This window comes from Trachypithecus francoisi, unplaced genomic scaffold (assembly GCF_009764315.1).
Source record: "Trachypithecus francoisi isolate TF-2019V2 unplaced genomic scaffold, Tfra_2.0 Lachesis_group11, whole genome shotgun sequence".
Lineage (NCBI taxonomy): Eukaryota > Metazoa > Chordata > Mammalia > Primates > Cercopithecidae > Trachypithecus > Trachypithecus francoisi.
Window position 1 is genome coordinate 102,800,755 of NW_022681456.1, and position 12,746 is coordinate 102,813,500.

At 33.8% G+C, this 12,746-nt stretch overlaps 1 protein-coding gene across 16 annotated transcripts in view; it reads right to left on the bottom strand.

Annotated features, from left to right (window-relative positions):
• Positions 1-12,746, bottom strand: part of CCDC91 (coiled-coil domain containing 91) — a 367,727-nt gene that overhangs the window by 85,769 nt on the left and 269,212 nt on the right. For 15 of the 16 annotated variants that reach the window (XM_033222559.1, XM_033222553.1, XM_033222558.1 and 12 more), the window contains 3 exons: positions 8,872-8,964; positions 8,707-8,775; positions 6,173-6,349 (listed from right to left, as the gene is read on the bottom strand). In XM_033222559.1, the coding sequence (XP_033078450.1) occupies positions 6,173-6,349; positions 8,707-8,775; positions 8,872-8,964 (339 nt within the window). Of the gene's footprint in view, positions 1-6,172; positions 6,350-8,149; positions 8,197-8,706; positions 8,776-8,871; positions 8,965-12,746 lie in introns of those variants that run through there. The other variant, XM_033222560.1, reaches the window with a different exon arrangement.

Sequence of the window (12,746 nt, forward strand, 5' to 3'; positions counted from 1 at the left end):
GGCCATAAATAAGAACTTAAAAATGAATGAATGAATCAAAACCAAAGAAGTCAGCACAGAAAAACTTCTGGGTTGTGAAACTAGCCTGCTAAGCTAAAATAGAAATGTTATTTCCTTTTTTAAAAGAGGGGTCAGGTGGCAGTACTAAATTTCTTAAGGAAAATTTAACCACTGATTGTAATGTCTGTGGCTTCTGGGGAAAACATAACCCCAAATTACAGTGGCTGTGGTTATAAACTATTATGAAGAGCTTCCAACGTCAGACATCGTTTCAGGGTCTGTATGCACTGGAGTTCTTTTACAGGACTTTGCTAGAACAGCAAAATTAATGACTATCCTCTTTTTGCCTACTTTGGTGTCAATAACAAACGTCCTTTCCGTTACTTAATAGAGACTTTTAAGTGACTCAGAATTAGTTTAATATGAAAATCAATAAGCCAAGGTCATAAATTTCCTTTTAGTATCTCAGAAAAAATGTACAATCTACAATCAATGCTAAGAAATTAGTCTTAACTTGCGATCAAGGCCAAAGGAAAACATCTCTCAAATAAATTCTGAGAATTATCTACCACAATCCTTAGGTACTAGGTTTTCTGTCACAGTTTAACATTTATCTCCTCAGTAAATCCAGTACTAGCAGAGAGGAAATCTAGAGGTAAATTCTAAAGCAGAAGCTGATTTTTCCCTTTTCATTTCTCAGAAATAATTTAGGTGGCTTAAGTTACACAATGTTTTTGCGTTGCCATACTAGATCATTTCCTAATTTCTACTGTGACTTAGTAGACAAAGAAATATATTAATTGCTGTTAATTATGGTTTTAGTTTTCTTTAAAAGAACATTCAAGGAGGCCGGGCGCGGTGGCTCAAGCCTGTAATCCCAGCACTTTGGGAGGCCGAGACGGGCGAATCACGAGGTCAGGAGATCGAGACCATCCTGGCTAACACGGTGAAACCCCGTCTCTACTAAAAAAAATACAAAAAATTAGCCGGGCGAGATGGCGGGCGCCTGTAGTCCCAGCTACTCGGGAGGCTGAGGCGAGAGAATGGCGTAAACCCGGGAGGCGGAGCTTGCAGTGAGCTGAGATCCGGCCACTGCACTCCAGCCTGGGCGACAGAGCGAGACTCCGTCTCAACAACAACAACAAAAAAATAAAAGAACATTCAAGTGCTGTGAAGTGACCTACACCTTAGAATTTAAAAATGGTTTCCAAGCTTTTAACAAAGTCAGTCCCTTCAGTTAATACTCAGAACAGTTTGTAGGTCCCTGGAGAGGGCCTCTTCAGTCTCCATGTATCCCAACTAACTGCCAGACAGAATGAGCACTGGCCTCTGCATCTAGGCAGGGGCTCAGTAGAAAGTGGCAGAAGCTGCTGTTCATAGTGGTGACCTGAGCTTCCTAGAAAGTCTGGATGAATGCCTGGCTACTCAATCATGGGTTACAGTGTGACACAGACAGCACCAGTAAGTTTAACACTTTCATTATTTCATCTGAAGTACAACTGTTACATGTGAAACTATTTACAGTATTACACAGTTAATCTAAAGTGGCCATATTCTTTCTAGGTAGAAGATGGACACAATCCATAAAAGAATGTCATAAAACCCGATCCAGAAAATATTTCCTTTTTATTTATTTGGTTTTAAATAACAACTATATGCTTATTAATCGAAAATTTCTATTTCCAGCCCTGACAACTCCCCTGAATTCCATTTCTATATTTCTAACTGCCTACTCAACATTTCCTCTAGGCTCATGAATAAGCATCACACATTTAATACACACAAATTAGATTTTATTTATTTATTTTTTTTTTTGAGATGGAGTCTCGCTCTGTCGCCCAGGCTGGAGTGCAATGGCTGGATCTCAGCTCACTGCAAGCTCTGCCTCCCGGATTTATGCTATTCTCCTGCCTCAGCTTCCAGAGTAGCTGGGACTACAGGCGCCGGACACCCCGCCCGGCTAGTTTTTTTGTATTTTTTAGTAGAGACGGGGTTTCACCGTGTTAGCCAGGATGGTCTCGATCTCCTGAACTCGTGATCCGCCCGTCTCGGCCTCCCAAAGTGCTGGGATTACAGGCTTGAGCCACTGCACCCGGCCACAAATTAGATTTTTTAATCCCATGAAACTTAACCTTTTCTCACCTCAGTAAATGAAATTACATCCAAAATCACCATCCATCCAGTTATTCTGAAAGTCATTTGTTTTTTAAAATCAGCTCTATTAAGGTATTACTTACATATAATTTTCACAAATATTAAATGTGTAATTTGGTAAGTTTTGCCAAATAGAAGCGCTATCACAATCAAGATATAAAACATTATCATTGCCCTCGAAAAATTCCCCTGCCCCCAGATATTGTAACTAGCTATGTGTCTTCTCTCATATCACTTTTGTCTTCTCTAGAATCTCATATAAATTGAATTATATGAAATGAAAATTTACTGGGTTTGGCTTCTTTCCTAACTATATTGTCTAAAGAAATCCCCTACAACCATTATCAGCTAAATATATAACCCCGAATTTTTTCTTCCTAGCCCACAGCACTACACGGCATTATCTTGCGTATCATAGCTCTTTTCCAACTTGAATGTTAGCTCTATGAAAGCACAGGGGCCTTGTCTATCTTGCTTAATGTTGTGTGTCAGAAATGTCTAACAGTGCCAATACATGGCAGAGGCACCATAAGTGTTACAGAATGGATGAATATATAAAAGTAACACCTTCTTAAAGTTTTGCCTATAGAACTTACCTGTTAATTTCCTAGGATCATTTCAAATATTAAATGATAAATGACATAAATCTGTACTTTATACTAAGATGAGAACACAGGGAGATAGAATCGAGTAGTGGCAAATTACAAGGCCTCAGGAGTTACGCTGCCTGAACTTGAATACTGCCTGCTGACTCTCCTAAAAAGTCACATGGCCTAAAACAAGTAATCTTTAGTCTCCCCATCTGTATCAATGGGGATAATAATAGCACCTACTTCATAAGGTGGTTGTGAGGAATTGAGATGAAACATCTAAAAAAATTAGAAAAGTGCTCAGCACTTAGAATTGAATTAATTAGTCAATATTGTTAATTATTGCCATCTCCACCACTACCAGTTCTGCTATTATCTTACTGCTACTATTTTCTGCAGGCAAAGCTACAAAAAAACAAAAACAAAAATAAATAAAAATACCTTTTTAGCTAAACTAGCTCAATATATTTGCTTAGAATAAACGCAACTTAATGAAACTTGAATATGGGGAACTATTATTGTTTCCCTTATTGTTATCAGATAATGATCTGTCAGCTTTTGTAATGCCCTTTATTTGAGGGATTTTCCTAAAAGAAGTAACAAGGACATTAATTATAAATGTGAAACTCACAGTTAAAATCCTCCAGGATATGCACAGAATGAAGAGGCAGTATTTCAGATTCCTATCACTAGCAGCCCAGGGGTAAAGTCTATTTATAAATTATATTTCTAGTCTTGCAACAAAACTAATTTTGGGCAATTAATTAAACTCATGGGACTTTATACAAACCAATCTGTAGTAATATATTAGTTTTTCCAATTGGCTTTTCCTAGGAAACTAATATAATTAATAAATGCCATCTATAAACTTATTTGAAAATTTTGGACAAATACAATTAAGTCATTAAAAGCATCTTCTGGGAAGTGTACCCTTCAAGGATATTTACTGCATGTTTCCTACATGCTTATTTTTCTTGTAGCTGGTATCTTACAACTAGCATAATTTTCATTTTGTTTAATGATTATAATCAGATACATTATTAATTTACTTTTTCCTTTACCTTGGGAATTTAGAAAAATGTTAAAATACCAGATGATGTCAACAAGAGGTGAAACAGGAAAACCCTGGATCCTTTGTCCTTCCATGGACACACTCAATTAACAATGATGCATGTACAAATATCCTTTGCAGAAAATTCAGACACAAATTGAGAGAGTCCTTCACCCTGGGCAAGCATGAAACCAACTACACTGAAACTGGTAGGAAAACTCAAGACCTAACTCTCACCAAAATCCCTACACCCAATACAGTGCCATATGATCCAAAGGAAATCCACAGCTCTCAACTTCTCTGGTGGGGAGAAAGTTGGATTACATGTCCAATCAACCTTCCTAGAAACTGCCCAGGTTACCCGCTTCTGTCTTACCTATCTCAGAGCAGTAACAGGACCTGGTATACTACTGATGCCTAGGGGCCAGTGAGAAAAAAGATGGTGGATTAAATTAACAAGTAAACAGTTGCTATAGCCCACCCGCCTGCTCAGTCCAAGAAAGAGGGCAAAAAACCTCAGATTGCAGCTTCTCCCTGGGGAGGGAAAGAGTTGGACTACATGTCCAAAGTTCTAATTTTTCCAGGGGCTCCTGGGAGACTGGCTTCTGTCTCACCTTTCTGCGAGCACTGGAACACCATGTACTTTAGACAGCTATGGGGTGCCAACAACAAACACAGAAGTATGGATTAGCATAAACATTTGAGGGACCCACAAAATCTCTGATTAGGTTGATAGGTGTGGTTCTTCACCAGTACAAGGCCAGTCAATGAAGACTGTGAGAGGTAGCTGTTATTTCTAATGGATAGAAACCAACATACAGAGTCAAGAAAAATAAATAAGGAACAATGTTCCAAACAAAGAAATAAATGTCCTGAAATCCACCTAAATGATACAGAGATATATAATTTAACTTGGCAGAGACTTTCTAGCAAAACATGCAAACATGTAAGGAAATTAATGTAATTTATTCAAGACATGTTTAGATTGTCTTCACCATATACTGAACCTACAGAGGACAAATTTCAAAGTAGTGTACCATATACTGCATGTTTCTTGTAGACTCTTGACAAATCAGCAGAGAAGTGTGCTCTTTAAGATATATATTTTTCCATTAGGATGATGAATATGTGCTGATTTTTTCATGCCTTCTTACCCAATTTAAGGGATGAATGGCCCACATCAATGTGAGGTTACAGGAATGTTTGGGGTCATAAAACAAATTTAAATAAACTCTCCCAAATAAGAACTTAGCCAATGAACTTGACCTTACTGGCATGAAATTCCAACCAACTGAAGTGACAGACAAACACTTTATATGTGATAGGTACTCAATATACATTTATTGATAGGTTACAGTAAGAATTAAAAGGTAATACTGCTTTAGTGAAAAAAATGCAAGAAAAAAAAAGATCTGCTACTGTAGTACTGTTATCTTACCACAGATGCTACCTACAGATCTGTTTAATTTTTGTAATAAATGGGTAACTGTGTGTTCCTGAGAATAAACAAGTGACATCTTTAAAAAATGTAACTTTTATCTGGGGTATTAAAAACTCTGAGCTTTTTAAGGCTTCATTAAGATTAATGAGTCATAAAAAAAATCTGGGTTGATCTGAAAGGTTAGTCATTTTAGCTGCAATTATAATGTGAATGAACAATTGTAGTATATTTAACAGTTTGAACATGAGAAACCGAGTTCTTTTGCTTTTGATACTTAAGGGAAGATTTATTTAAGTACTTCTGCCTATATATATATAAAGACTAATTATAAAATAGGACTGTGCAAATTTAATCACAGAAAAACAAACTAAGGTAGTGTTTTTAATTGTTCAGATAAACAATCAAAAGTTATTTTGCATGTAGGCCACACCTGTTGATCATTATGTATCTTTATGAGACTATAGGGAATATTTGTGAGGTTTTATTAATTATTGTTACCAACTATAGGTATAGAGATTTACAAATTAGAATTATAAATTAATTGAATCAAATTGTTTTCTACACCAATATATTATTTTGTATTGATTGAGTTTGTGTGCACGTGTGCGTGTGTGTCTCTATGTATGAGAAAAGGAAAAATAACACAAAGTTTAATGTATTTGCAATGACTAAACATAAATGTTGTTTTGACCTTTTAGAAAATAAAGTAAAGGGTAAAATGGTCAGTTACTAAGTTTTCAATATCAGAAAGATGAAAGCACATTAAAATATTAAAAATGATTAATTCAAAATATTAACATCAAAATGAAAATTAAAAATTAAAAAGTCATAAATATCTACTAAGGTTGTTTTAAGTAAAATAAAAGAGTAAGGGTACTTCATTTTGAGAAAAATGAGAAAAAAAGTAAATATTTACAAACAGTTAATATTACTAACCTGACTTATTTTTCTTTGTTCTTGTATAGCTTTTTGAATTTCCTGAGATACTTTTTCTTGATCTTTTGCATGTTCTGTCTTCCATAATTCCCTTTCTTCAGCATGGGCTTTTTCCAAATTTTTTCTTTCTTCTTCTATGGCTTTTAAAACTGCATCCTTCATTGCTTCTTTTTCAAGCTTCAAAATAAATAAAGACCAGAACAAATCTGAAAGATTGACTGCATAATGATTTCTTGAGTAAGACAGACTTGGTTAACCTAAAAGATAAAAAAACTTTGATCCTATAGTGTTTAGTTCTCACATTGCTATTTTTATGCATAGCAAATAACTGCTATAAAATAAAATCTATTATTCTTTTTTATACAAATATTCCTACTTAATTTCCATGGCATTTCTAATCTTCAAAGAAATCAGGTCTTAGGGTGAAGTAGCAGATTTCAAACTATATAGTCTAAGGATCCCTTTACAATCTTAAAATTATTGAGGCTATCAAAGAGATTTTGTTTATGCTGATCACATGTATTAATACATACCATATTAGAAATTCAAGAAAAAATAAAATTCATTTAAAATTAGTATCATTAACTGCATTGATATTAATATATTTTATGAAAAATAACTGCTTTCCAAAATTAAAAAAGGAAAATTCCACTGTATGTGTCTTTAAACCTCTTTAATATCTGACTTAATACAAGATAGCTAAATTAATTCCTTTTTCTCCCTTCTGTGTGAAATCTGTAATGGTGTTTTTTAGTTGAAGTATATAAAGAAAATCCAGTCTCACACAGATAGGTAGTGGGAAAAACTGAGTATTTAGTAGCCAGTTTAGATAATTGTAGATATTCTTGATGATTTCACATCAGAACTTGACAAGGCCTAGTTCTTAAAGGTTAGGTGGCATAATGAAAATAAAATTATGTCAAATGAAAATTTCATGGTATTATATTACAGTCCTTTCTTGTACTCTGAATGAATCATTTATCGATACATAATTTTTAACATTTTTATGGGAAAAATATTGATTTATTGAGTTACATGTCTTCTCCAGATGCTGACACATTTCTTTGTACCAAAATTTTAAAATCACATTTGTTAATGTTACCATAAATCTTATTCAGGAACATACATATTGGAAAACAGATACAAATTTTCTAAAATTCGACTTTTTGCTTTAAATCACCTCAAACTCTATTCCAAAGAAAGAGTGCTACTTTCCATTTTGTTCTTAAATCCATACTCTAGCAGTATACAACTTGGCCACCTTCTACATTATTCACATCAAACATATACGTTGACTCCATCTTCTCCATATTTCCAGAATGTGCCTATTTCTTTTCTTTCCAAACTACTACTACTGGTCTGTTTCTACCACTCACTATCTCGTAGCCAGACTTTTGATGCATTCTATGAATTCTTTCCCTGCCTCTAGCTTTTGTTGCCTCTAATTTCCCAAAAGTTAATGTCAATTACCATTACATCACAAACACGTTTTTAAAATATCAGTATGTCTCCCTTACCCTGTGGAATAAAATTCAAACTCTGTTCAGAATGCTAGCCATCCTTTCAGGCTGAATTCAAAAGTAATTTATTGTTTAAAAACTTCTAAGACATAGACATATGATGTACATACTCATAATAATTTAATGCATTCCTCCTTGCCCTCTTGGTATATAAATAATATTTTTCTTATCTGATTATAAATTATTTAAGAAAAAGACAAAATCATAGTCACCCTTAAATTTAACCCTGGCATAGTGACACATAGATATGAGACATTCAATATTTGTTTGCTAAATTTAATTTTAAATCTAAAACTCAAAAGTAAGTGTTGGTGTGTGTATATTTTATATCTATGAATACATGATTTAGATGAGCTATTTTAAACTTGGCTTTAAAAATTACTTACCTTGCCGGGCATGGTGGCTCAAGCCTGTAATCCCAGCACTTTGGGAGGCCGAGACGGGTGGATCACGAGATCAGGAGATCGAGACCATCCTGGCTAACACGGTGAAACCCCGTCTCTACTAAAAAATACAAAAAACTAGCCGGGCGAGGTGGCGGACACCTGTAGTCCCAGCTACTGGGGAGGCTGAGGCGGGAGAATGGCGTAAATCCGGGAGGCGGAGCTTGCAGTGAGCTGAGATCCGGCCACTGCACTCCAGCCTGGGCGACAGAGCGAGACTCCGTCTCAAAAAAAAAAAAAAAAAAAAAATTACTTACCTTGATACACAGAGGCACACACAATCTCTAATTAGATCCAACAATCGCAGGTGGATATTAGTGTCGCAACATATATGTTCTTTATAACAAGTAACTAATAACCTATATGGTAAAGCATTTCAATGCTACCATTATATTGTGTGATGTGAATTTAATAAGAATATAAGTAGTCATATCTTAAGTTTAAAAGTAAATAAAAAATAAGTGTTGATTTTTATGGAATGAAATATTATATAAAAGATTCAGCATATTATTAATATATTCAGTTTTTTAATTTCCACTTACAAGCAACCCACTATTACAAATGGAAATACCTTTGCAGCGGATAGTAATGCCTCTTTATTTCTTTGCCTTTCTTCCTCCAAACATTTTTCCAATATTTCCTGTCAAATGATAGGACAGTTGGAAAGACATTAAATGTATTATTTGAGGTAACAGAACACATTCTTTCTATACTCTGAGCACAGTGAAAGTATTACCTTCTGTTCTTGAGACTGCTGAATCAAAGCTTCCTTTATTTTTTCTTTTAACAGTTCCTTCTCTGTATCTAGCATTTCAAGGAGCCTCTGATGCTACAAGAAATGATAAGCAAATTATATTATGGCTCTGAGACAGATGATCTATCAACAAGGAGAGTAGCTGGTAGAATTCATTTGTCCAGAAATATTGAAGTAGTTACAAAAGGAAAAAATGAGAAGTTCCCTAAAATGAAGGCTTAGGAGAAAAAAATCACTAAAATCACCTTTCTATAATCAGCCAAGATACATTTCCTAGCCCTAAGTTCAACAGAGTATATGACAAGAAATCTAACTTAAGAACAACTAGTCAAAATTGAAAAATTATTCAGAAAATGATGTCTTTTCCAAAATTAAGTTTAGAAAAATTACTCACTAAAGTGATTATTATTAGCTTGCAGCAACAGAAGCAATGAAACAATTAGATGATAACTGAGAAACATAAAATATCTGCTTGATGAACAACTATCATCACAGATTATTTGCATTCCTAGTAAGGCATTGTTAAAAAAAATTGAAAGATTTATTAATTGTTGTCACCTCAAGATTTTACCACAGATTCAAAAACTAAATCTATGAAATGAGTCCAAGAAATATTATGTAACAGGTAATATAAATGTGTATAAAGTTAATGTATCTATTTTCATTTTGATGTGCTACAGAAAAAGCTCACATAACTATCAACCAGTTATCATGGACCAAGCACTTGATGTTTGAATAGAGTTTTCTGAGAATATTCAACTTTTGCAGCCTCAGTATCTCCAATAGCCATGAGCCAAATACTGTTCCAGAACAGTGCACTGATGTGCAAACAAAACTAAAAAATATGTATTGCTACTCATATATTTTTCATTAAGTTATTAAAGGCAAGTAAGATATTTTCTCAGATTTGGAATGCTATTTATATCCAAGCCTCCTTTAAATATGAACTCATCTGACATCCAATATTTTAAAAAAGATTTATGTCTTTTAAAGTTGTTCTTATTTAAAACATTTTTAGGGAGAGAGTCTATACTGAGAGTAAGTGACCAAGCAGTCCATGTCTACTTAAGATAGTCTATTATTCTTGTTTCTAATTATGCTACTTTTCATCTGTTTTTCAAGAGAATAAGTAAAATCACATGAAAGATGTGTTTTTTTCCTTAACAACAAATCCAAACTGTGATATAAATCATTACATGACTCAGAAATTATGAGTACTATATGAAATTATGTAAGGCAGCTAATTAACAAATGAGTAGACTTACCACATAATTAATGTATAAGTATTAATAACAGACTTTAATTTTGTATTCTACATAAATCTAGATGCACACAGAATTTCATAGGATCAGAAACAATACCTAATCCTATTTGAAATATACATATGAGAAAATATGCAAAGATATATACCAGGCAAATAATTAGACTTAAAAATGATAAAAAATTATAAGAGACTGAAAATATTCAGTTTAGACTTGGGAAGAGGTAAACATAACACAAATAAAACAAAAATGTTTAGAATTAAAATATATAATAAATTTTTTGGAGTTATTAAAAATTAGAACACAAATATTGCTTAAAAAGAACTGGTAATGCTAGCAAAGTGAAACTAATATAAATCACTAAGTGATTTGTTATAAGTGGGCGAAATTCCCTAACTGGTCCAATAAAAACTAAATTTGAAGAGGGTGCATTAGCTAAAATGACAATGTAATGTTTATAAAATTCATTCCTGAATGTCATTTCTTAATTCTGACAGTATCCTACAATAGAAGAGAATTTTTGAACTTGTTTAAGAATAAACCTGAAATTACTGTTTGAAAGAAGCATCCTACATAAAATGTAACCTAAGTAAAATCACAGATTCACCTGAGAAAATACAACTGGGTTACTGGCTTTTCTCAAACTTACAGATAATAACAGCACTTTTGCGGTTCCAGGCACTGTTGAAAGTGCTTTACATGTAGTAGTACCACATTAAACTCTCACAACAAACTGCTGTATTCGTCCACATTCTTCTCATTTTCAGATGAGTCAGCGGAGACTTAGAGAGCCTAGGTAAGTTACTAGGTCTTTAATTATTTCAACAATAATCATACCCTATATAATCATTATCAGTAGTAGTAATTAATACTAAAAGCAGCCCAGTACATTATACCTCGTTATTACTTATAGTAAATAAAAGCTACATAATGTAATCAGTATGTCAAGTAAGACCTCATTTTGATTTTGCTGTAATAGAATAAGACTAATCTATGCTTCCAATTTGGTCATTTCAGACTACTATTACTATTAAAATAAGATGATTTCCTGAACAAATTGCAATTGGTATTAAGACAGATGATTCAGAAAGATACTTAATGGCAAGGGGAAAATTTCTCCTTTCTTTCTTTTTTCTTTTTCTTTCCCTCCCTTCTTCTTTTCTCCCTCCCTCCCTCCCTCCCTCCCTCCCTCCCTCCCTCCCTCCTCTATGTTGACCAGGCTGGAATTGAACTCCTGGATTCACGTGATCTTCCCACCTCAGCTTCCCACAAAAGTGCTGGGATTACAGGCATGAGCCACCGTGCCCAGCCAAAATTTAGATCTTAAAATTAAACACAGATAATTTGTAAAGCAAACAAATAATTCACAAGAGGCTACTCAAAATCCATATGCTTCAATAAAATATATTTTGATTTTTGTAAAACTGATATATGCTAATTATACAAAATATAAAGAAGTGAAAATTTCCCAGTGTCTCATTACCCAAAGAAAATCACTGATAGCATTTAGGCAAACATCCTTCTGGAGAGCTGTTTATTAAATGTTTTATATAATGAATTTATATATAAATATTATTCTGTAACCTTTTGGAACTCTATGGTATAGCATTATTCATTTTGTTTTGTTAAATTTAATATATATTTTGCCATTCTCCTTTTTATAGACTTTTACGTTGTTTCCAATTTTTCACTTTAAAAAATGTTTATTTTTGTGCATGCATCTTTGTGAAACTTTACAATTATAGCCTTACGAGAAACTCCTAGAAACCATATTAACAGGCTGAAGATTGAGCAAGTTTTATATTTTACTGCATACTCTCAAAAACTGTACTCTAGAAAAAACACCAAATTACACCTTTTCTAACAAAGGAGACACCTCTACAGAAAAGAATCATGGACTGTTAGAGCAACTAATCAATGAAATTGTTCCACCCTTGGAGAAAGGAATCCTTGCTTTTTGTCCAGAAATACTTTGTATTTACTACTGACCAATCACTGCTATTTATTTCATCATTCTCCCTTTCTGAAGTGGGCATTTTTGTTGCAGTTATTTGGTTCTTTTCTCTCTCTTACAAATCATAATTATAGTTTTTTTGAGGATGTACAAGGTGGCTCACACATGTAAATCCAACACCTTGAGAGGCTAAGATGGACAGATCACTTGAGTCCAGGAGTTAGAGATCAGCCTGGGCAACAGGACAAAACCCTGGTCTCTACAAAAAATACAACAATTAGTTGGGCATAGTGGCATGAGCCTATAGTCCCAGCTACTTGGGAGGCTGAGGTGGGAGGATCACTTGAAGTAGGAGGACCTCTCACCTTCATAAAACTGTATTTATATTAAAACTACAAAAAACTATATAAATATTTTTTATAGTTTTTTGAAGGGGAGGGCTCTCCCTACTTCTGGACTGTCTCTGTTTCCTTGAAGTTTCTTTTCATTTGTTCGAGTCAGTAACTTTTTCATTTGAGATGTTTTTGTTTGGTAACAATTTTATGTTCATTCATATTAAAACCTCAAACACAAAAATGTTGAAAGGAAATTCTGTGTATGTGAGTAAGCTTCACAATAGCCACAAAAGGTATTGAACTAAT